The sequence below is a fragment of the Xenopus tropicalis genome, chromosome 4 (assembly GCF_000004195.4).
Source record: "Xenopus tropicalis strain Nigerian chromosome 4, UCB_Xtro_10.0, whole genome shotgun sequence".
NCBI lineage: Eukaryota > Metazoa > Chordata > Amphibia > Anura > Pipidae > Xenopus > Xenopus tropicalis.
This window is the reverse complement of record NC_030680.2, coordinates 31,281,288-31,306,938: the sequence shown is the minus strand read 5'-3', so window position 1 is coordinate 31,306,938 and position 25,651 is coordinate 31,281,288. Positions and strand designations below refer to the sequence as shown.

Here is a 25,651-nt window from a genome sequence, read left to right as displayed (position 1 = left end):
AGATGTGTAAACATTGCGGCTATAGCTATGCAAGTCTGCATACAGCTTCAGGATAACATGCATCTGCTGCTGACAGTAATCTGAGAGCCAGAATATGGAACCTGTCTTCATATTGGCAACTATATGTATATATAAATCATTATGCAGAATTACTACAATTTAAGGCTTATTTACAAACACAGAGCAAAGTGTAAAATTCAAAGAAAGTAAATATAGTAAAGGTTAGAGAATTAATTAGGGGCAGATTTATCAAAATGTGAGTTTAGAGTTTAATGCATAAAAACTAATCTACGCTCTATTCATTCCTATGAGATTTTTAAAGTATATTTATCAACGGGTGAATTCTAACTTTTACGTTTCTAACTTTGGACGATCACCCCACCAATTCCTCCCTATTACCTACCTGTCTCTTGCTCTCTCTTTTTGGTAACTTTTCCTTTTTAATCTATGTTCATTGATTTCGTTGATTGATTATTCCCATGTAATCTGAAAAATTAATAACAACTCAAAAAAAAAAAATATTTATATATTTTAAAAAATCCCATAGCAATTAATAGAATGGGGGTGTAAGAAAGAATAAAATTATAATACAGTTATGGGATCCCTTATCCGGTAACCCGTTATCCAGAATGTTCGAATCACAGAAAGACCATCTCACATAGACTCCATTATAAGCAAATAATTCTAATTTTTAAAAATGATTTCCTTTTTCTCTGTAATAATAAAACAGTACCTTGTACTTCCCAACTAAGATATAATCAGTCCTTATTGGAGGCAAAACAATCCTATTGGATTTAATCAATATTTAAATAATTTTTAGCAGACTTAAGTAATGGAGATCCAAATTATGGAAAGATCTCTTATCCGGAAAACCCCAGTTCCCGAGCATTCTGGATAACAGGTGCCATACCTGTACCATAAATTCAAGAAGCTTCAGAATCCCAGTGTAATCTCAGTCAGACGCATGCTAAAGTGAGTCAATATGGATGCAAATTATTGTGTGTTTTAGTAAATCCCATGCAAGTAGTGTCACATTCCACCCCCCACACATATTTTATTTGAATTACTGCATATTACTTCTGACGTGCTGTGTCAATATTGGCACTAGCATCCTGAAAGTTAGTTAGTTAGATACCAAACTGGCCACACAGGTAGATGTCCAACATATACTGGTTGAACTGGTCAGATCACTTGGGTGTGAAGATTAATAGATGTACAATTCTAGTTCAGTTTTTGACATATGTGCTTTTTTAACAGCTTAAAGGGATGGTTCACCTTTACTTTAATTTTGAGTATGTTACAGAATGCTCTATTCCTAGCAACTTTTGCTTTCATTATTTATTTTTTTTATAGTTTTTGAATTATTTGCCCTTTTCTTTTGCCTCTTTCCAGCTTTCACTTGGGGGTCACTGACTCCAGCAGCCAAAAACTATTGCTGTTTGAGGCTACAATGTTATTATTATTGTTATTATTATTGTCTCAGAATATTAATGTCTATATCATATTAAAAGTTAATTCAAGGGTGAACTACCCTTTTAATGTATATCTATTCTCTTATCAATTTGGTTGACCTTATCTGTGCTGTGTTTTTATTATATTTATGCATTCCATGACTTACTGTACAAGCTTAGCAGCATACATCTGCGCCCAAGCGTCCTATCTGAAATCTTATAGTTGTACCATTTCTCTGTCCCGTTTGCTGCATTGTTCAGGTTTATGCCTAAACCCTTGAGGTAAAATATGCTTAAACATGGGAGCAGTAAAAAAATTACAGACGAAAAGGAACTTTGTTAAAGGACAAGCAAATGGAAATTCATAGGAGGTTGGCAATGTGACACCCCCAGTAAACCACATCACTAACCAGTGGTTCAGGTGCAACATGTTGCTCCCCAACCCTTTGGATGTTGCTCCCAGTGGCCTCAAAGCAGGTGTTTTTTTTTAATTCCTGGTTAGGAGCCTACTGTAGGATTCCATGCAACATATGGGCTATCAAATAGCCAATGATAGCTCTCATTGGCACCCCCAGGAACTTTTTTCACGCTTGTGTTGCTCTCCAAAACAGTTACCATTTAAATGTGTCTCACGGTATAAAAGGTTGGGGATCCCTGCCTTGTTTCTGTCCATTGAAAAGTGCACCGGGTCAGGGTGCTGCTCCTGCTGCATTACTCTTGCCCGATGCCCCTGTGATCTGCTGTCCGTATAGCACTCATGTGCAGTAGAGTGAAATTCATAACTTTAAGGTTTAAGTCCAGTCTTTACTCTACTGTGCATGTGTGATGTTCAGAACACCCGAAGAGCATTACTGGGGCATTGGGGTAGAGCATGAAGGAGCCTATGTGCCTTTCTTCTCATACCTCTTATTAATACAGTCAGGGCCGGATTTCTACTTGGGGCACCCCAAGGCCGCCCCCATTCGGCGCCCACCCCCCACCCCCGCCGCGAGTGCGCATGCGCGAACAAGCCCCCCCCCCCCGTGACCGCTAATGCGCATGCGCAAGCGCCTAACTTAGAACTCCCATACGGAGCAGTGGGGAGATGTCCCCATTGCTCCATATGGGAGCAAAATGTTAAAATTTGTTTGCGGCGGGGCGGCATGCCGCCCCTGTGTATGTGCCACCATAGGCCCGGGCCTTTGTGGCCTCGCCACAAATCCGGGCCTGAATACAGTGAATAAATGCAATATCCAGGATAAAATGAAAAAACAGCAGCACTCCGGAAATGTTGTAGAAAAAAGTGACTTTACTCAAGTGCACACAGCGTGTGCACTTGAGTAAAGTCACTTTTTTCTACAACATTTCCGGAGTGCTGCTGTTTTTTCATTTTATCCTGGATATTGTTTTACCCTGGCTGAGGGTTCAGCTTGCACCTGGGGCTACAATTAGCTGGTTTGTCCATTGTGTAGCACACCTTAATCAATTTGTTGATACAGTGAATAAATGCAGGCACAACTTTTTTCACCAGGGGCAGCTAGAGGTCTCTCTGCTTCAAAAAGGAGACAATTCAAGTAGAAAAAAAGAAGTGTGCTAAGTGCAAAAAATAGCACATTGCATACACTGCCTTCCTTGTCAGAAATTACCCCCTTAAAGAGATACTGACACCAGAAATGAAACCCTTTTTTAACGTCTTTGCATGCTATTTATAATTTTGCCATAAAAGTATTTGCCGGATGTTTTTACATTACCTATCTGATCCCCCATGTTCCTCTATGAGGGGGCAGCAGTAGGCTGTTAGCATTAGAAGCTGTAACTGACAGGCTGAGAAGATACAGCCAGGTTGGCAAAACAGTCAGGTTTAGGAACTTCAAGTAAAAATACTTACAAAAGCAGCCCTATCAGCGAAAAATGATCAACATGACCTATAGGTAACTTTTTATGTACATTAATATTTTGAAGTGTAGTTTTTTAGGGACAGCATCACTTTAAGGTGGCCATAATTAAAGCTGTTGACTCCCTCCAGCTTGGAGCAGCAGCCTATTGGCCCTTTTATTGTGCCCTCCTAACAGGCCGTCCAAATGATTTTTGGCCAGTTATCTTTCACACTACTTAGGAAATCCAGTTGAGTTGTTGATGCTGCCTACCCTTATTATGATCATTGCCCCCGGGGCCAGAGGATTGGATTATCTTGATTTGGCTGTGGCTGTTGACCTCACCAAACTACTGGTAGTCTTTGTATGAGTCTAAAGCTTGGTATACATGTTTCATTTATATCACAAAGTGATTATTAGAATGTGTATGGCAACTCTCAGATCCCGACATCCATAGCAAATATTTTGGGATCAGCAGGTTTGAAAATGTCATCTTCTGATGCACCATGTTGGCCTGCCGCATTGGCCGACCGCGTCATCTCTTCGCTTCTTTCAGTTAAGATCACCTTGGCTATTCGCCAAAACGAATGGAACAACAGCAAGTCAACCACACTGTTTATATCCCTTTGTTTACTCTCTATCTGTTTGACCCTAGAGAGTATATGTGATTGCCCACTGTATGGTTGCCTGTATACCCAGTTGCTGTAAGATTTCCTTAAAGAGCGGTTACTGATTTATCTGTTATATCTCACCATGTGTCGAGGGACAATGAATGAATGAAAAAGGCTGGAATTTCAAATCTTTGGTCTTTATACAATGTAGCATTGTGTCTGTGTTTTTCCTACACAAGGCTCAGCCTTTGTTTCAGCTAGTAAAAGTGATACTTAATGCCTGTGGTATTAATAGCAAACATGGGAAGAGCAGTATTTTTTCTAGAAAATGTGGCAGCCACAGTTACAGGAGGGAATTAGTCCAGTCCCCTTTGATGGAGAGATCTACCTTGACCCTCTGTTCAAAAGGTGGAGCCTTAAGCATTTATATTTTTTTATATTTTATCTCCCATATGTCTCTTTGCATTCTTAGATGTTTCTTTTACTTGGATTTTTGGGGTGGGGCTTATCTCCTTGCTCACTTTTTAAAGAAACCTTGGGAGAAACAGGCCAAAGCCAAGAGAAAGGGGACCTTCTGTAGCCATGAGACAAAGGAAGCTCTAAAGACTGTTGCTCTTGTGCCTTCAGACCAGGGGGTCAGGGATAAACAGGCCCACCCAGTTGAATAACTACAATGGAAACAGACCCTGTTGTCACAGGGGACCCTAGGAGTAAAAAAAATAGCCAAATCAAGTTGCAAAAAAGGAAACATAGACCCAGTTATGGCTTTATTAAAAAAATGTAAAACTTGTTTATGCTATTGGGCAGGGCACTATAATATTCCCTTAAATTAAGGTGACCGTACACGGGCAAGCTGGCAGCTTATCGCCCTGTTTATGGTGCCCTTAGATGGGCCTACCTGCTAGATGTCGACCATTCAAGTTTAAAAGTTCCGTCAGGGCAAGGAGTGCATCAGCTCAATGATTGTGGTCCTTGCCCAGATTGCCTAAATCCTGTCAGTGTGATTTGATTGTTTGGCCCTGAGGCCAAATGATCAGTTCAGTACAATATTTCCCACCTCAAAGGCATATCGGAGAAAGATCTGCTTGTTTTGTGGCCTCACCAAATGACCATATATTTCATTGTATGGGCAACTTTAGGCTCTGCCCTCATGCAGCTGTAAAATGATTAATTACTTTCCCTTGAAACTCTATTGTTTTCATTAATCCCCTAAACCCATGCACTGGTGACAAACTGTTCCACATGATCCAAATGTTTCAGCAGTCCCAATGAGCCACAAAGCCAGATTTGGCCCAGATGAGCTCAGCACCACGTGCTATGTTTGGAAGTACAGAGGAACTTTCCAAAGCCCTGTTTGCATAGCTTTCCTTGTCTAAATACACACCGTGACACAGGGTGATGGAGCAAGGGGACACAACAACACTGGGAATTATCTTAACCTCTTCACTGCTGGGTCTTTGCAACATAAATATCACAAAACAAATAGGGGAGATATTTCACTGCAGGGTTTTGTTGTTCAGTAAAATAAGGTAATTGATTATGGGTTGGAATAAAACTGAAAGAATCTGGAATAAAGAGAGGCCTGAGGTCTATGGGCTTTTAGTTATACCCTCTGTTGGGTGACCAGTACAAAGGATTGATTTTACTGTGTATTTAAAACTCAATACACATGATTTTTCCTTTAACATTTCTAAGGAGGATCAGTCAGTTATTAGTTTCTATGCCAGATCTGGGAAAGGTCACTGTTTGCTTTGTGTAAAGAAATTATTATAATAACAGCTATTTTAGTGTAATATTAAGCTCTCTGCTTATCTACAGCGAATAGGAGAAAGGCAGCCTTTCCTTTTGTGAGAGCAAGATGAAACGATAAATGGCCAATGGCTATGCAAGGATCAGGGCAGGGTTAGGCAGTAACACAGTAAGATTTGCCTGGACTCCCAGACTTATAATCCATAGAAACCAAGGAAACCATAAAGCTATTAACTTTACTGCTCCAGTGCAGTAACTTTAGCTGTTTAGCCTCAAGCCTATTCTAACTGTGTGGCACAACCCCCTTTGTGGACATTTGCATTTTTAGAGAGAACAAATATCCTGTAAGGATAAGATAGTCATCTTAAGGGGCAGTTTTTATTACGTTGTTCTTTGCCCTTGGAAATGGAAGTTTAAATGGAGTGCAGATATACACTGGATGCAAGCAGTGCTGCCAATATGTTTTTGGAAAAAAATACTGGCCTTCCTACATTTTTACCTTTCTTCCTCTGTTGATAGCATCAAGCATCATATTTCCTGGCCAGGTGGAAACCTAAGGTGCAAGTCTTGAATGACCATTAAGAGGCATGACTTGCAGCCCTTGTGTTAGGGCATTAATAAATTACCCCTGATATGTCAAAAATAAAGAGGGAAAACCTTGCGCCTTTTTCCCTGTAATGTTATGGCTTGGCACAGACAATATACACAGGTATGTAGCCTTTAGTCTCTGTTAGTCTTGGTATCCATTGGCTACTGTGTGTTTGGTCGTGGCGTCAAGGTGATATATTGTTGTTTGTATATCTTTAGGTTGCAGCCATTGTGAGCTTTGCCTTTATTTTCATGATCTGGTAAGGTAACAGTTGATTTAGCCAAGGTCTGAAAGGGAATGTTCACCTTGGGTCACCTTGATTTCTTTTGATAGTTTAAAATGACTAAAAAAATAACTGAAATTTGTCTTTCAAAATTCTCTTTTTTAATATTCTCTTTTTTTTGACCAGTGTCCAGAACTGTACCTGCAGTTCTAATATTGGTGGCTAGTGACCCCTTTAAACTGTATGTGCCACGAGGAAAGTATTTAAAGTGGGAATAAAGCTCTAAATGATGCTTCTCGCCCACTCTTTACCTCTGTCTCAGTTGGAATGCATTGTGCAAGATTTGGATAAACTGCTATCATGCTTAATCATCCGGGCATAGTTCAAAGCTCCCGTGGTACATGTAGGCAATGTCATGTGTCAGTAATTATTTAATATATTACCAATAGGGATCAAAATACACTAAGGGAAGCCGTACACCTAGCTATAGACACATAGTACTAACTACTTAGGAATGTATATTTCATATATTAAACTAATGGAAAGGAGTCCTGGTGCAAAGAACTTACAATCTTATCTGTCCATTGCAAACAATCCATGCTTTTATTTCTAATTGTTGTAGCTGTATGACCTGGCATTCCATTTGTTCTAAACCATTATATTCCATAAAACAAATGTATTTATTAGAACAGTTGTGTATGCCGAGGTGCTGTTATGCATAACTGATGGCAGTAAATTTCCGATAGGCCAAACCTGTATTTTTATAGCATGGTACTTAAGGAAAACTGCAAAGGTTTTCAGACATTTATTTATATCATTTTTATCTATACTACTATTTGCACAGAAGATTCCTTTTTCTGCAATTTAGATATTTTTGAGAGCTGCATTGTAATGTAGTGTATAAAATGTTTCAGTCATTAAAAGAATGATCCTATTTATCCATATTATTTTAATTAAATACAGGTATAGGATCTATTATCTAAAATGCTTGGATCCTGGTGTTTTCTGGAGAAGGTTTCTTTTCTTATATTGGATCACCATACCTTACGTCTAATAAAAATCATTTAAACATTAAATAAAGCCAATAGAATCGTTCTGCCACCAATATGGATTCACGCAGCATAGTTACCCTCAAGTACAAGGTACTGTTATATTATTACAGAGAAAAATTTTGTGTTGGGTTGAAAACCCCAACAGACTGTTCTTCGACTTTGGTTTATTCTTCCGCTTCTTCTTCTTCGCGCCCCCCCCATATTCTAAACGCTACTCCTCCTACAGTTTTAGGGGTACAACACCCAAACTCTCCACACTTCTTCGCCCTATAGCGGAGCAGGTTGCTTGTGCTTTTCTAAGCCATCCTGCTCCCCATCTTTTTGTGGCGCCGCACATGACCCCAAAGTGGGAGGGGCCAACAACAGCCAATCAAATTTCCCCTATGGGGAAATTGAAACTGCTGCCACACTTACAGCTTACAGCTACACTCCCCAAACTTAAATCACATAGTTATGGGGTCAGCCTGAATGAAAATATGATGTTTGTTGGATGCCCAAAAGTGGGCGGAGCTATGACAGCCAATCAGATTTTACCTATTGGCTTGGCAGAAATCCAACCTGCTGCCATTCTCACAGTCACTGCGTGACCTTGTACCCAAGGTTAGAAAGCAGGCAGGAAGGTGCCGGTGTCCAAGTTCCTGTGCGTGCTGGGGTCCTGCTTAAGGTTTTCTTGCATAGGGGCTCGAAGCATTCTCATTAAGCCACTGTGCCTATGTGAGCAAAATCAAGCATCAAATTCTCCCTTTTTTAAAAATACCTTAAAATATAAATAATATAAAAAAAGAGTTTTACAGTGCTTACAAATTAGCTTCTGTTAAATAACAGTGTTACAAGCAGAACTAAATCAATAAATAACATCCTTACATAAGTATTTTGTTTTATCTAAATGAGACAAAGAAATTTGCTTCTCTGTTTGTCTATGTCTGTCAGTCTATAGCTGGCCATACACGTGGCGATCTCACGATGTTTCGTACGACCGTCGGTCGCACGAAACATCGTCAGATCCGCCACACACCATTCAGGGCTGAATCGGCAGGTAAGGAGGTAGAAACAATAGGATTTCTACCTCCTTCTGCCGATTCAGCTCTGAAGGGAGAATTTTGGTCAGGCGCCTTCTATGGCGCCCGATCAAAATTTTCTAACTTGGCCGATCGGCGAGCCGACCGATTTCAGCAGCTTCCTGCGATATCGGTCGGCTCGCTGACATGCCATACACGCACCGATTATCGTACGAAACGAGGTTTCGTACGATAATATCGGTGCGTGTATGGCCACCTTATGTCTCTCTCTCTCTCTTCGTTTGTCTATATCTCTCTCTGTCTATCAGTTTATATGAGTAACACTTTTGCTACCCTATTTCATTATTTTATACAACCTGAACCTCAACGGAAATACAGTACCTGAGTAGAATATGTGTATTACACAGAATTACATCCCATATTTTTTTAATTATATAAAACAATGTATTAATAAATCTCACAGCTTAGGGAAATAAGCTATTCCACAATCTGAGGGATGATATTTGCCTATAATGTCCTCTGCTATTTTCCCAACTCTTTGTTTATTTCTTATGGTTTTTTACTGTCAGCAGCATTGGCATCCACAGTAAGGGACAAGGCAGTCACTTGCCCCCAAGAATTTCCCCCTCAAACAGGGCAAGTACAAGTGCCCCAGGTCGCCATAATGGTGTTTAAGATCTCAGCTTGTGCTGCTTCTGGGCCTCTCTCCTGATAATATTTCAAACTACAGAAATATCCCTTATCTGGAAAAAAAACCTAGGTTCCAAAGCATTCTGTATAATAGGTTCCTTTACCTGTAGTAAAATGTCAGGATAGTGCAATATTTTTTGTAGTAGTCCTTATGGGGAATTCCTTATCTGCCACAGGTAAAGTTTGTATGTAATGTTTATATAAATGATAATATGCAGATAGGAAATGTTGCAACTATAAACCATTTTGTAGTACCATGTATTAGAGAAACCTGTGCACTGCAGAAAGTAGAAAAGTGCTAATGCTAGTTAGTTATCATTTGGGTTCTTTATTTAATAGCTGGCTCAGGACTAGAGAAACCAAAGAATTTCAAATATGTAACTGGTACTTACTGCTGTGTGTCATTTTACTGTACATGTTTATTCTGGTTACCCCTTTGAAAAAAAGTGCATCATGCCTTAAAGTAACAGCTTTATTGTTTATTGGTGGGTTCTTGGAGTGCCCATATTGTATAGTTCCCCATAGAGATCAAGAGGTAGCATCATCTTAATCTTAAGATACATAAATGGAAGATGTGCTGACAGGGAAAATGCCACATGTATCATTAGCCTAAAGCTGGTTATACACAGGCAGATTTAAGCTGCTGATTCGGCCTCTGCAGACTGAGTCTGTTGCTTCTTTGCCTATGTTTGGACCTTTCTCTAACACCCTCCCCAATGATAAAAATGGAGTGTAAATAACAAGGAGGCCAAGGTGCACAGTCTTCAGGTTCAGCTAGTGGAACGGAGTCAATTGTATACAATAAGGCAGGCACTCAATAAGCAGTGCATCAAGGAGTCTATCTTTATGGACTGTTTAATGAGTGCCTGCCTATTTTGTATATGGTTGGCTACAGATGGATCAGAGCCTCCATAGAAATAGACAAGGGCAATAATCATGTATTTATTATTGTGCAGTGCTTTTCTGCTGTGCCAAGTCCTTCTGCCATTTGCACCTAACAAGTAATCCACACACAATCAGTAGTCAGTTCTGTATCCCTAGTCATTAAAGGTATGTTTAATATAATAAAACTTAATCTCATTTGTCCCCCTTATTTCAAGGTATTTACCTGATGGGTTCCCTGCTTTTATTGTCTCCATAGAAAGAGGGTGCATAGCCTTAGGGCAGCACAGAGATACTTCTCCTGAAACATGGCGCACCTAGGGTCTCGAAGGAGGATGTCCCCTGGTTTGAGGACAAGGATAGCTCACAGAAAGGCCCACAGAACCCCACCTTCGCCTCTCATTGCGGAACCGGATGAAATGATGGGGAAAGCTCATGAACTTTTCCAGCTTTGTGACAAAGAAGATAAGGGGTTAATTACCAAACGAGATCTGCAGGTAAGCATGGCAGGGTTGGAGGTTGGTTGCTTACATAAATTGCATCCAATCTAAAGGTGGCCATACACTCACAGATTTAAGCTGCCGATTTGAGTCCTTTTGACCAAATCAGCAGCCTATTGGGCAGGTTTGATTTTCCTTGAGATCAGGGACCACTTCGTCTCATCAATGCAGTCCTTGGTCCAACGGCTCCAATACTAAACAATTGAATTAGCCCAATATTGGCCAACGGGAAAACATCTGCTCGCCGGGCAACCTTGCCAAAAGAGCAAATTTTAACGTGTATGGCCACCTTTAGGCTTTATAGCTATTATCAGTGGAAATTACCATGTGCAGTCTCAGGCAAGAATTACATGAGAATTGCCTATTTTGACATTTGATCCCTGTTGCCAGAAAAACTGCCAGAAATTATTGTCATTGTTTCCTACAGGGGTATAATAGCCATACACAATAAGATATAATCTGTCCCTCAATATGCCCACCTAAGGTGAACGATATTGTTCTAAGCCATTTGTTTGGCCCTAGTGTCAAGTGATCGCATGACAATAAAGGGGTTAGGAACCTTGAGTGCGAGGACCACATCAATGAGCCAGTGCGGTCCTCGATTCGACGGAAAACAATTTTGGCCAGATATTGGTTAGGGAGGCTCATCAGAGGGCCCCGTACACTGGTAGATAAACTGCCGCAGCTTAAATTAGATCATGTATGGCCACCTTTGGACTCATAGCGGATAATGCAATAAAAGTCAGAAAGTTTGATCTAAGTCATATAACCTATACCAGTACCTGTTTACTAGTTACTTTATTGGTTGTTATGGGTTACTAGACCTGCAAACTTCTCTTATATTACATTACTCCCATGATCTCTTTCAGCTATAGCATGTTTACCTGTAACAATCGTAGGTTAGGACTACTTGTGGCACAGATATCTTAGCATGTCTGCTACTAAGCCAAACTTTTGTATTATTCAGTACATTCAGCAGTGCAAGCACTGGGATCTTCCCAAGGTAACATAAGTAATAATCCTGTCTGTAGGACCTGGTCTGTTTCTCACAGTAGTGCCAGATGATTGTTGTACTTTTGCTGACTTGCACTGGTCTTTTTTCTCTAACCCTTTACTTTTTCTTATCAGCGGCTGCAGAATGAGCTGCCCCTCACCCCAGAGCAATTAGAAGCTGTGTTTGACAGCCTGGACCAAAGCAACAATGGCTACCTCACTCCTGTGGAGTTCAGTATGGGACTTGGTAAGGAGCCCGATCCCTCCTGGCTAAAATTAATAATAATATGGAAATAAATCTGTATAAGAAACAAATGTTTCAGACTGGATGAAAAAAAATAAAGCTGGGTTTGGATTACTTTTTCTCTACATATCTGGTCAAGGGACAGCTGACATGAGATATTCTGCTTATATTTATTTAGGGGGTAACTAAAGTAAAAGTTTAATGTGATGTCAATTGTATATGAAAAAAGTGATAATCCTTCCATTATTATTGTTCTATCTTGTTAAGTCAGCCCTTCCAACTGGCATTGCTGCCTACATGTGAATTAAGAGCAAAAGCAGACTCATGGGACTTGCTGACTAGTTTTAGGTTACGTGGCGTGTTACTTTTGTTGACTCAAATATTTGTGGACATATTCTTTATTTTGAAACTCATTTACAGTTTCCATTGCTCCAGGATCTACAAGCCTTAGCATACATCAGCTGATGTCTTCTTTCCTTCAAGGTGTATAGCAAGGCTGTCTAACTTGAGGACTGTATGCCAGATTTTATTATAATCTGGACCTCAAACGTAGTATAATGAATAACTGGCTCATACTAGTGTATGGGAAACATACTGCCTTTGGAACGCAAGATAACCTATAGAAGAACATGTTAATTGTGTTGCCAGTGTTAGACTGGATCTCCTACATGTCCACCAGATAACCTAACACCCTGGGTCCACTTTCTGGTAATTAGATGTAGACAGTAACAAATAGCATAGGTTTTTATATAGACCCATCATGGAAATAAGTATGGGCTAATGTAAATTTTCCTAGGGTAGGGCTTATTGGGACCTGGGCCCACCAGGATTTCCTCTGGTACTCTGGTAGGCCAGCTCAACCCTGGAAAATTCACATAAATGTGAAAACACCATATTGCGAGATTGATGAAACATCTAGTTCATGTGTGTGTGTGCCTAAGGGACTTTGAACTTTATCCAGGGTCAGAATGTAGCGTTGGGGCCTATGGGGGCTGCAACCTCAGGGCCCTCCTCCCAATGTCTGCCCCAATTCCCCCCACGCTGAATCCATTTTACTTGGGAAGTGAGGGAGTGGGGTTGCCTCGGGAGGGGGGGCGTTCTGGGTTGCCCCAGGCGAGGGAGATGGCTTGGTCTGTGGGGCCGAGGCCCAACAGGTTTCTACCTGGTGTCCCACCAGCCTAGACTGACCCTTCCTTTATCTTGTATTACTAGGGAAGTTACTAGGGGTAAATCTTTCTCATGAAGAAGAGAAGGAGAATTCTATGATGGAGGAGACCTTTGAGTCTGGTTGGTCAGATGGACCTGATGAGGAGGACGATGCAGAAGAGATGCTGTTCAGTGCAACCATGGAGCACCTTGGTGCATCACGGATATTTCAGGAGTGAGTATGGCCCCTATTCTTCCCCCTATTCTCACACTTTTTTTCTAGTACATTCTCTGTTCTCCAATTTTACTCTTTTTAGTTTAATAGACTCTCCTCATTTTAACCTGCTTATATTCCCTTCCTGCAAGCTCTCTTCTGCTGCTTTCTTCCTAATTCCTCCTTCTATTCCTCACCAGACACAAAGAAATCCGAGATTTGTGGAGCCGCCTCCGTAAAGAGCGCCCAGAGCTCTTATCACATTTTGAGGAATTTCTCTATCGGGTTTCCTCCTATATCCGGGATGTGCATCATGAAAAAGACACTTTGGAGCAGGCTTTGAAAAGGTGTGCTAAGGTTTTTTTCTAAATCAGAGACTGAGCTTAATAGCAGCTACAGTTTAGCACCAGTCTGTGATAAAATTTCTTGGATAGCTGGGTTAGTACAGGTGAAGCAGTCAGCTGTGTTAGTACAGGTGAAGCAGTCAGACAAGCAGAGTAACTTCTGGTACATTTATTTTAACATGGCAGGTAAGTGTGGCCTGCTCCATATTTGCTCTCAGCTTAGACAGAAAGTGGGAAACAGGAAATTATTCATAAGACAAATGGCAAAACAGTAAGAATGCCCTTAACCAAAATGTCCACGCAAGTAGAGATTACTTCACAATCTGATTAAGAGTAAAATGCTCCAAATACATATATATCTCAAATGGTTGTTGGATATTTTGGATATACTTTTTACTCCTCCTTTTGGTAAATGTGCCCCAAAATTTGAGCATTTCTGGACTTTGACCTTGACATTGAGATTCTAACTGAAGTTCTAACTGGTTCATCAGCTTTGCATAGTGGATACATTGCACTGGTTGATAATGCTTAAGAGGTATACTGCAGGATAACTGGAAAAGTAATTTGCCCTCACTAACGTACTGGCTTGGATATTATTCCTTTCTTTGTAAACATATTTTTTCTTAATGTTTTTTTTTCACTTTAGAAGCAGCTGCTGGCTCACGTCACACTGTGACCTATACAAGTCTTAGTTAATCATTCCTCTTATTTTATATGCTGTTTTCATTTTGCAGGAAGGAGACGGACCATGGACGGGAGGTGAGATGTTTGTATGAGGAGATGGAGCAGCAGATCAAAATAGAGCGAGAGCGGCTTCTTAAAAAGGTACTGATCAAGGGTGATCATGGACTGAAAAACTATTCACACCTTATTATGTCTAAAGTATAGCAGTGTCTCCAAGCAATGTGGAATGAGCCAGCTGGGATACAAGGAAACCTCCCAGTGGGCCCAGGTGTCAGTGGGCCCTCCTGCTCAGTTACCCATTTGCTTGTATGCCTAAACCATGGCCATTCCACATTTCTAAATGAGAATAAAGAGAAGCAATGGAGGACAGCATAGATGATAGTATGTCAAGAGAAGTGATTAAGAGAATAAGGAAAGCGAGTGAACATAGTAGGAAAAATAGTTTGTAGGGTGGGCCTGTGGTCTGAGGATTTTCAGTGGACCCAACACTATCCTCAAAGTAAATTGCAAAGGTGCTCCGGGGAACACTCCGCATATTTATATTCAATTGTTTACCAGCCTTTTGTTCCCATCTTATGAAACCTGCACTTATATAAGTCTCGCCATGCAGAATAAGTGGTGCCCATATGTTTACTGAACAGTAATAGGAAAATATATTCTTTTTATTTGGCTGCGAGAAAATTGGCCATCTAGGAAAGGAAAATAAATATTCTGTTGCTATGTTCTCAATCATTCCTGGCAGTACTGCCTTGTTTCACACTACAGTGCAGCTGTACATTGTTAACTAAATGCATTATAAGTACCCTCTGCTAATTTACCTTGGTGTGTTGTAAAGCAAGGTACATAATCAAAAGCTTTTCCTGCTCTGTACTATATACATACATACATACATACATACATACATACATACATATATGTGTATATATATATATGAAAAAAAGGGAAAGTTGTGCTCAACCACTAAATTTTAAACCATTAGGCAGGGGTGCAATGAGGTTGTGACCACGAAATACATAGAAACAATCGCATAAGTCAGTGTAGGAACTGGTCAAAAGGGATGACTTTGACGCAGTTGGCCAGCTTGAAGTATATTGCAATATATGGACAAACAATCCCTGTTTTGCTTAAAGGGAAGGGCATTTCTTAGTAGCTTAAATGCACCGAATGACTTAATGTTCTATATATTTTTTCTTTAAAATAAAATGAGTTTAGAAGACACAAATTAATATGAGGCACACCTTTGTATGATCAATAGGGACTACTTTTATTTTAGGTTCAGCCCTAGAAGAGGGGCCTATTATGCCAAGGCCGGAGCTTGGGTATATCCCTGACTGATTACATAGCCTGTGTGGTATTTGCTCTGTCATCCAGAGTGTGCCATCCAGTGTGCCACCCAGCAATAAAAGACATAACTGTGCAAATATTACAGGGAATGGAATTCTCATGGTGAATACTGGATGTATGTGCTTATTGGCAAGCTAAAGTGGTTCTGCTTGCTTTGATGCATGGGCCTGGGAATACTATCTGTATAGAGAAACACAAAGTATACACAGTACCATACATAAAATAATTTAGGAATCGGATGGATTTACATTGGAATCCTACAAAAAAGCTTTTAGTAGTTATGACTGGGTAAGATTTTTTTCCCAAATAAAGAATATACTTTACACTCATTGCCCACTTTCAGGATGCCTCCAGGGAACACGACAGACACACAGTGCTGCAGAGGGATCTTGTCAGAAAGGAGCAGGAGCTAGAGGGCATTGTCCTACGGCAGAAACAGGTACAGTACAAACCTATTGTGTTACTTAGGGACTGGTGTGAAAAATGGTCTGCGCTGGTACAGCTGACATGTGATATGGATTATATTGTAACTGAGAGATATCAGTGGTTGCTTGGAGTTTTAGTGTTGTACACCAGTTTTCATCCTTGTGCAACTGATGAAGTGGCTTCACTTCCTATTCTGTTGTATTTGACCGCTTCTGTATACCACCTTCTGTTGATATAAGGCACAGAACCAGATCAGCACACCAGTTTGCTTATTGGCATCTATGGGCTTGGCACTGTGGGAGATGAGCAGACTGAAAGGGAAGCATTGAGAAACAGATGAGAAACAGAGCCATATCTTAAGTTACCATAAAGGAAACAGAGCTGCTGCCTGTCACGGTGAATTTAAGGGAAACTGTATTATCATTTTACACATTATTCAGTTCTCGCCTCCACTGATCTGTAAGAGGTGGTGAACTGACTACTTTTTAACACAGAAGTATTGAACTTAATTGTTGGATAAGCCATTTCCAAGGGAATTATATAAGGCAAACTTCACCTTCAGCAACAAGTGCCTATTGTGACTCCCCAGGAACAGACATAAACAGCCAGGAGGCTTCAGTTATGACCGCAGTTGCGGAGGCACAAAATGGATGCAGTCATTCATTCATTAGAGATACTTGCCTGTTGAGCTTCCCTAAAGTTGCTGTAAGCGCTAGTGTGTCTGTTCCACCTCTTGTTCTGAATCGTATTGATACAGGGGATTCCCAGAGCTATTAACACCTTTAAGCTGGAGAGAATTGAAGGGTTCCCTCTGCAGGCTGCACACAGTGAATAATTCACAAACGTCATATTAACGCTGAGTGATGCAATTAATACTTTGACTGCAGTTTTGTCTGATTTGTCAAAACACACAGCTGTATTTGTGTTCTATTTGATGCATCAGAACTGAACTTGGCTTGCCACTTCACTTGTGTTTGGTGCCCATTGGAGACTAGTTATGTGGCAAACTTTGCACCTTTTATTGCATAACCCCTGTTAGTCTGTTTCTCTAATCACCAGTGTGATCACATTTAACTGTCCTTGACTTTGCCATTGAGATTGATTTTGTATAAGAGCACTTTATAAACTGAATATTGCTTTAAATGCACTACTAGTTGCCCATGGCCCAAACATTATGGTTTGATGAAGTGATAGTGGGCCATATCCCTAAGGACAGCTGACATTTTAGGGCAGAATAGTAAAATCCTAGAAACTGTCTTGGCATATCCTGAACTGGATCATTGCCTCCTTGGTGATCTGGTGCCAGGTGAGTTGTATTTGGGAGCACAAACTTAATGGGACATTAGTGTAAAATCTCCATTGTTGAGTTGTCCTAAACCTTAGCCAAACAGTTGGTGTCAGGGCATGTGATAAGAACACACCTTACAAGGATCAGGACATTGATATAAGAGCAGTAAATATGTCCTGTATCCCATCTTATCTTTATCATCTCCATCGCTAATCTGTCCTTGACAGGATTAGTATGTTCAGATCTAGATAAACCTGCGTGAGATATCTGATTTGTCTGTGATAGTGATCTGAGCAAAATCTCCCTTTGCACATCTCTTGTATACACCCACGGGCCATAGTACAAGTATCCGGAACAGCCTGCAGTACTGATCACCCAGCCCCTGCATTCTCAATAGCATACCAGTGGGGCCCTGGACCATGGTAACCACCCTATGAATGCCTCCTTTCTATCAGTAGCTTAGAATTCCTGATGCCTTTGTGACCCAGGGCTGGCACGGACACACAAGTCATTGTGCAATCATACAACAGGTGATATAGCTACTCATTATTCAACAGACTCACACACTGTTAATGTTTTACTGTAAATAAGCATCTGTTAGGCTGTAAGGGAGGGACGGCTCGCTCAGGACACCGATTACTGCTTGCTAGGTTTCCATTTTTAATGGTGGGGATGGCTGTATAAGCAAGGTGGTTTGTACTTACATTTATTCAGCTGCCTCAGTCTGTGATGCACAGGAGATTTGACAAATTCTGAGGTTTTGTGCGAGGACAATGGACCACCTAGTGCCCAGCAGAGAAACTAATATTAAGTAAGGCTCTAATTAATATATGATTGGTAGAATAGGTCAACTTATCAATGTTTGAGGGCACTAAAGTGAATTTGCTGTGGGGCCCAGTAACATTTAACATCTAGGGCCCAAACTCAAAGCAGTTACTTGTAGAGAGTGCTAAATGTTGTAAAGGTTACATAGTCCAATAGTGGAAGTAAAGAAGAACTGATAGGAACCAGAGGTGAATCTAAGGGTAGGAAGGCGAGACGTGTGCATTGGGCGCAGCAGTGGTAGAGGTGTGAATGATGGGGAAGGGTTAGAAGAGGACCATGAGCAGTCATGTGGACCAAGGGAGTGAGAACTGAGCCATACTCAGTACTGGCCATACTCAGTATTTCAGAGGAATGACCCTGCTGAAGAAGGGTCACCCCCCAAATGTTTCGATTTCTGCAGAAGCCAGTGCAGTCAGTACCGTGAATGCTGCTACTGTGTTGTATTTTACTCCCACGAGTCAGGACTCACAATGCAGATCCTCTGGTACTCTAGCAGGCCAGCCAGACTTTCTGATTTCAGAAAGCAGAGGAACCAATGAGAATTAACATGAGGCAGGGACCAGTCCACACTCACCAGTACACCCTGGCCTTTCCACTCTGTTCCTCCTGGTGCACAGTATTTGGAGAGACTTTGGCACTCTACCACATTCCAAACTGCACAAAAATACTGGAACAGCAGGACTTATTTAAGCGGGATAAACCCTGCTGATTTTTTATAGTAGCAAACCATGTGCAGTAGGGACCATCCATATGCTAGAACCGCTCTGCGCTGCAGAATATCTCCTTGTCGGATAAGGGCCTTTAAAGTAGCTGAGAGACACTGCATAGCATTGCTAACATCTTGGCTAATATGATATAATGTCCCTTGGCACAGCTTGAACACCAACTGCAGGCACTGAACAATGAACAGCTACAGACACGGGTTCAAAATGACCAATTAAGGCAACTTAATGATGACCTTGTGGAGCAGCTGGAGAGGACCAAGGGGGACCTGGAGAGATCGCATGAAAACTTGGAGAGATTGAAAAGACAGGAGCAGGAGGGGGAAGAATGCAAGAAAAGGTAATATTATGGGGTGGAAGGAATGGGCAATAACATATATATTTCCCCAGATCCCCCATTTTTGACCTATGCATTAAATCCCTACCCCTTGTTAGTGCTTGCCAGAAATCCTTGTTCTCTATTGACTGTTTGCTGTTGTCACATAAAACAATATAACAAGGATGTCACCCAATGTTTATTATGAAATCAGAATATGACCGCGTAGGAAAAGGGGCGGCTGCACAGAAAAATACTAGTGTCTGGGATACAAATATGCACACCAGTTATCCTTTCATATACGATTAAATAAAAGTAAATCATTGCATATTGAATCGACATTGAGATCCACGCTAATGCAGTTATGAAGTGTTGCCTTTTAAGCACCCTGTGTGTTTGTTGCTTGAAAAATTTGTTATTGTGGTGGCGGCAGTAACAGAAACACTATTTAAACAGTGACTTCACTCAGCAGGAAACTACCCGAGAAAAAAAAAAAATGCCCACACCCTGGTCTTTGCTTAGTGTGTTTGCTGAGGAATTTACAATAATTAGGCTTAATTCCGTGTGTCAGTCTCTGCTATCCCTCAGCTGTATCCATATACAAATAACTGACCAAAATGTAAAAACTTCTAGGCATATTGCTTCTTTCTGACTTTTGTACCTCTTTAGAAAAGGTGCAGCAAGCAGCCAATCAAATTATGCAATGCTAAGATTATATATTGACAACTGGTGCTGGTAATCAATAGAGTTCCATAGTACAAGGAATAGCGAGAGCTGTGCATCCTATTAAAAAAATTGTAAGGTGTATGCACTGGTCCTTGCATTCCACTAGGAACTTGACACTGGGCAGGCATTGATAAAAACACAGGGACTTTAACAATTGTAAAGGAACCCTATCTTCCATGTATGTAGTTGAGATAAACAACCCCCTGCCTCACCCTGTTGTAGCGTCTGTTTTGGCGTACCAATAAGTGTGTTGTGCAGGTGGTTAAAGGGGTGTTTCCCCTTTAAAAGTTAACTTTTAGTATTTTATAGAATTCTAGTCAACCTTTCACTTGGTCTTCAGTTTTTTTAAAAATAGTTTTTGAATTATTTACTGCCTTCTGACTCTTTCCAACTTTCACATGGGTGTCACTGACCCCAGCAGCCAAAAACTACTGCTCTGTGAGGCTACAATTTTATTGTTACTTTTTATTACTTAATCTTACATATTATTAGTCTCTCATTCAAACTAATCCCTGGTCGCTAAGATAATTTAGACCCCAAAAACCAGATAGTTGCTGAAATTCCAAACTGAATAGCTGCTGAACAAAAAGTGAAATATTTAAAAAGAAACAAATAAAAAATGAAGACCAATTTCATATTTTTTTCAGAATATCACTGTCTACATCATACTAAAAGTTAACTCAAAGGTAATTGCCGCCTTAAGGGTTATGTTACACTTGTAACCCATGTAAAATGCCCAAAAGAGAAACGTTGCATTGGAGGTGACTTGAATTGCTGTGGTCAAAGCAGCTGAATTTTGCAGTCCATGATTTCTCATGGATGCCAAACACCATGTGCATTTACTCTTGTGCTTGCACTGTTAATACAATTAACGTCAATAAAGCAATAGGCAAAAAAGTATATATAGCCCAAGCCCTGTTAATTGCTCTTGTGTTGAATAGGGGCGACATGGTTGGATTATGAACACTATGCTGGAACGGTGGCGACTGTGGCACAATACATATATTTTGACCTGGAAATGGACCAAATAAAAAAAAAAACTTAACGGGAAATCCCCAGTGGTTGTGTAATTTACTGTGAGAGGATTCAAGAAATTGTGACATAGTTTGAACTGTATGTTTATATACTTGATTACTAATTAGTATAGATAAGTTTCCTGAGTGAACTATTGTAATGGTAGTGGTGGTAATTTCCTCTGCACATTGATTTTATGCTTTTTACTTGAGGAAAGGATGCCCCCTGTAGGCTGTTTTGGGATATGTATTTTTAGGTGTTATGCTGATGTATCTAGGGATCTGACAAAACTGGAATGCAGCTGCACCAATAAAGATATTAAACCTATCCTGATATTGTTAATGTAGAAATGTGACTGCCCATAAAAATGACTGAGCTTTATTGTGGTTGAATATATGCATTGCGCACTAAAGGGCTTATTTTCATAGCAGTTTTGCGGCTTTCTATTTAACCTTTGACCTTTAATTACATAGGCCTAAATAAACCAGTGATCCTAGGGAGTAATGGTCATGTAACTCCCCTAGCCAACAAATTTTTTTTTGTACCTGGACAGGTTGGCCCAGCATTCCTGGGCCAGGCTGGTTTGGACTGAAGAATTGCTCTAGAAGCGGGTTTTTACATAGTTACATAGGGTTGAAAAAAAGATCAGAGTCCATCAAGTTCAACCCTTCCAAGTAAACCTAGCACCCACAAACCTATAATGACCTATATAGATATATACTGTATACCAACATCAATACTAACTGTAGATATTAGTATCACAATAGCCTTGGATACTATGCTTGTTCAAGAACTCATCCAGGCCCCTCTTATAGGCATTAACAGAATCTGCCATTACAACATCACTAGGAAGGGCATTCCCCAACCTCACTGCCCTCACCGTAAAGAACCCCCTACGCTGCTTTAAACTGAAGTTCTCTTCCTAAAGTCTAAAAGGGGTACTTGGTGCTTTGATGTTATGGGAAAATGATCACTCACTATCTGCCTATAATAATAATAATAATCCCCTCTAATATACTTGTACAGAGTAATAATTTCCCCTTGCAAGCCCCTTTTTTCCAGAGAAAACAATCCCAACCTTGACAGTCTAACCTCATAGTTTAAATTTTCCATCCCCTTTACCAGTTTAGTTGCAGTTTTTACACTCTCTCCAGCTCATTAATATCCTTCTTAAGGACTGGAGCCCAAAACTGCACTGCATACTCACGGTGAGGCCTTACCAGGGACCTATAAAGGGGAAAAATTATATTTTCATCCCTTGAGTCAATGCCCTTTTTTATACAAGATACCACTTTATTTGTTTTAGTAGCCACCGAATGACACTGCCTGGAATTAGACAACTTGTTATCTACAAAAACTTCCAGATCCTTCTCCATTAAGGATACCCCAAAACATTACCATTTAGTGTATAACTCACATTAATATTATTTCTAGCAAAGTGCATAACTTTGCACTTGTCAACACTGAATCTCATTTTCCATTTTCCAGTTTTCCAATTTAATCAAATCGCTCTGCAAAGTGGCAGCATCCTGCATGGAACTTAGTTTTGTACAATTTAGTGTCATCAGGGTTTTGGTTGGGCCTTATTTTCTGCCAGCAAATAGATGTTGGGACTTATTTGTTGCCAGCACAGCCACTCCTCTCTATAACATCTTTCCCTTTCTCAGCCCCACTACTGTCGTTACAAACAAGTTGCAGCGTTTACTTATTTGTAGATTGTAAGCTCTTTTAGGCAGGGCTCTCTTCACCTCTTGTATTGGTTATTGATTGCTTTATATGTTACTCTGTATGTCCAATGTATGAAACCCACTTATTGTACAGCGCTGCGGAATATGTTGGCGCTTTATAAATAAATGTTTATAATAATAATAATAAAGTTGTACTCGGGTGCCCACTCCAGTGATGTCAGAGATTGTAGGGCTGGGTGTCTGTTGGTATATACACCATGGCAGGTCGGGTTGGTCGCAGTTGGGCTAGGGCAGGTTAAGATTGCCATCACTACTATAGAGCCCTTGTGATAGAGGTTAGACTTACATGGTATTATCTTGTCACCCTGCAGGGATGCCTTTAAAGTCTCCAGGAACATGCAGAAAGAGAAACAGAGCCTCCTGCGACAACTTGAGCTTCTCAGGTAACTCAGTAGCCTTGGCTGCACTTTGGCAATTTGCCATTATAACTGTGTAATGGTGGTAGTCAAATTGGACTTTCCCTCCACTGGTGGGGGGCACTAGGGACATACCTCTTCTTTTGCCTACCCCTAATCTGGGGCCCTGTGACTGCACTTGTTTGCATGCTTGTTTTTTCGTGCACTGCAACTGAAGCAACAAACAAATGTGCATGAACAAATACACAATTGCGGTGGTGTTGGGGATGACGTGGCCAGCTTGGCCCAGCACTGCTTCATATCTAGCCTTTCAGGTGTTATGCATGGCAATTTGTAAGCATGTTAGCATTGTTAACATCATGTACATAAATGTTTTTTTACTTTTGTGTAGGACTGGCCCCCTGTTTATCACTGGGGACAATGAACTGGCCTAGAAAATGCTTTGTAGCATAGTCAAATGTGAGGCAAGACGTGCATCCTAAACTGTGGTATCACCACTTGTTTCCTGCCAGGAATAGGGGACATCCATTCAGGCAACACATACTAGCACTGTCCCTTCCTGCACTTCCACTTCCGCTCAGCTTATGTTCCTTTAAAATTCATTTGTTGCAGATAATGTACTGACTTTTTCAGCTTTGCAGTGACCCCCATACTATTTGAATAATTGACAGTGTTGGTCTGGGGTACCTTGGGCCTGCCAGAGAACCTAACCTCAAGGGCTACTATCAGGCCTGTATTGGCAACCTGTGGATTCTGGCAAATGCCAGAGGGGCTGCTGTAAGATGCCATAGACAATCACTATTTAGTTGGCTGGTGGGGGGGCTGTTTGGGCCTCTCTGTACTTGAAATTCCAGGGCCTATTGTAAATCTCAGTCCGGACATGGCTACCATACATTCACCTGTATTGAGTCAGAGAGCCAGTGCTCACTGTGTGCATAATACAGCTTAATGCCTGGCCTGCCGGTAGGCTTCTTAATGAACAAAGTTTAGGCTGTGTGTGTCCTTGCTCTGTGAGAAGAGGGCAGAGTGGAATTATATTAGGGGCAACACAGCGGGTGGCACATCATGCTGACACTCCTAGCTGCCAAGGGCCCAACATGACCAGAGTCTACTGTGATTCTCCCCAGTACCATGGTAGGCCAGTTTGACCATAATTAATAAGTAGACATTAGATCTGATAGATATTGCCTGTACTAGCCACCTGCCCCATTTACTTAGCATCTCACAGAAGCTTGGCAGAGTGGTGGCACATTAAAGGCACGGGTCCTGCACCAGACAATGCAAAATATTGCTTGAATCAAATAATACAGGGTGATTAGATAATTGACCAAATAATGACTTCCTTTTCTCTGTTGCAGAGACATTAACAAGAAGTTACGGGATGAAAAGGACGTGTTTGAAGCAACAAAGTTAAATACATTAAGGCAATCCCTTACAGACCCCATACCCCTACCCGGCTGCTGCTGCTGTTCTCCCCATTACTCTTCACGTCTTTCTTGTCATTCATGTCATTGATGGGGCCCAGCCCTTCAGTCTGTATATAAAGATTTGTAGTATATTTCACATTTTTATTTGAGGGATCTTTAAGCTGAGTGTGCTGTGCTACTATCCTGCTGCTTCCAACATGCCCTGACAGCTGATTGATAGGGGGTGCTGGGAAATTGAGAAGCAAAAGCCACACAGCATGAAGATCTGTGTGCTATTTAGAAGTGTATGTATATATAAATATGTATATAGGTTTTGTGTGCGCTCATGCATTCACTATAACAGTGCATGTGTGTGTGTATGTGTGTCTGGCTGCATGGGTGTGTATGACTGTGGCAAGTGCAGAAAACTGAGTGATCGAAATGTGTGAGATATACAGTCTGAAATGACTAAATTCAACACAAAGTCTATATTTATAATAAATTGTGGCTGTTGTGAATTAAGATGTGTCACGTCGTGTTTTGCTTTCCTCTGTTCTGAGCCCAATGTATTAGGGATTATAACTAGAGCAATATTAGGACCCATTATTCCATTACAGAGTTGATATGCGACTCATATGCAAAGTTACTGAGACTTATTTATCAGTACTGATTTGCACCGGTGCAGTAACCCATTGCAACTTAGCAAATGTATGCTTTTATTGTTCTACCTGCAGCTGGCTTAATACCCAGGTTCAAATCTGCCCATTGTTAATAAAAAGGCTGCTTCTGGTTACTAGGGGCACTGCTGCCTGAGGCAAGTTTCTCAGCTCGCCTCATTCCAGCAGCACCCCTGATCGGGGGGGGGGGGGGGGGGGGGAGGTAGAACAAAGAGAATCAACAAGTTGTTAGGGGGGTGTATTCAGAGGGCAATTTTGATGAACTAACTTTTATTTTGTTATATGATAGCCTATTATTAGCAACTTCTCATTATTGATTTTTGTACATTTTTCAAATGACTTGCCTTCCTCATTTGCCTCTTTCCAGCTTCCAATGTGGGACATGCAGCTGTTATTTATTTTTTTCTTACTTGTCTTTCTATTTAGACCCAATCCTATTCCTCTTCCAGTCTCTGTGGTAAATTGGATCCTAGCAACCAGATAGCTGCTGAAATTACAAACTGCAGAGCTGCTGAACAAAAAGCAAAATCATTTTAAAACCACAATAAATAAAAAAATT

General features: G+C 40.8%; 1 protein-coding gene across 1 annotated transcript; it reads left to right on the top strand.

Annotated features, from left to right (window-relative positions):
* The first annotated feature begins 10,286 nt into the window (after window positions 1–10,286).
* cracr2b (calcium release activated channel regulator 2B) lies at window positions 10,287–24,937 on the top strand. The gene is given in 7 exon segments (NM_001097181.1): window positions 10,287–10,616; window positions 11,748–11,859; window positions 13,069–13,237; window positions 13,417–13,563; window positions 14,295–19,189; window positions 22,965–23,036; window positions 24,368–24,937. Coding segments are annotated over 5 exon segments (771 nt in total). The 5' UTR covers window positions 10,287–10,427; the 3' UTR covers window positions 14,449–19,189; window positions 22,965–23,036; window positions 24,368–24,937.
* The last annotated feature ends 714 nt before the right edge of the window (window positions 24,938–25,651 follow it).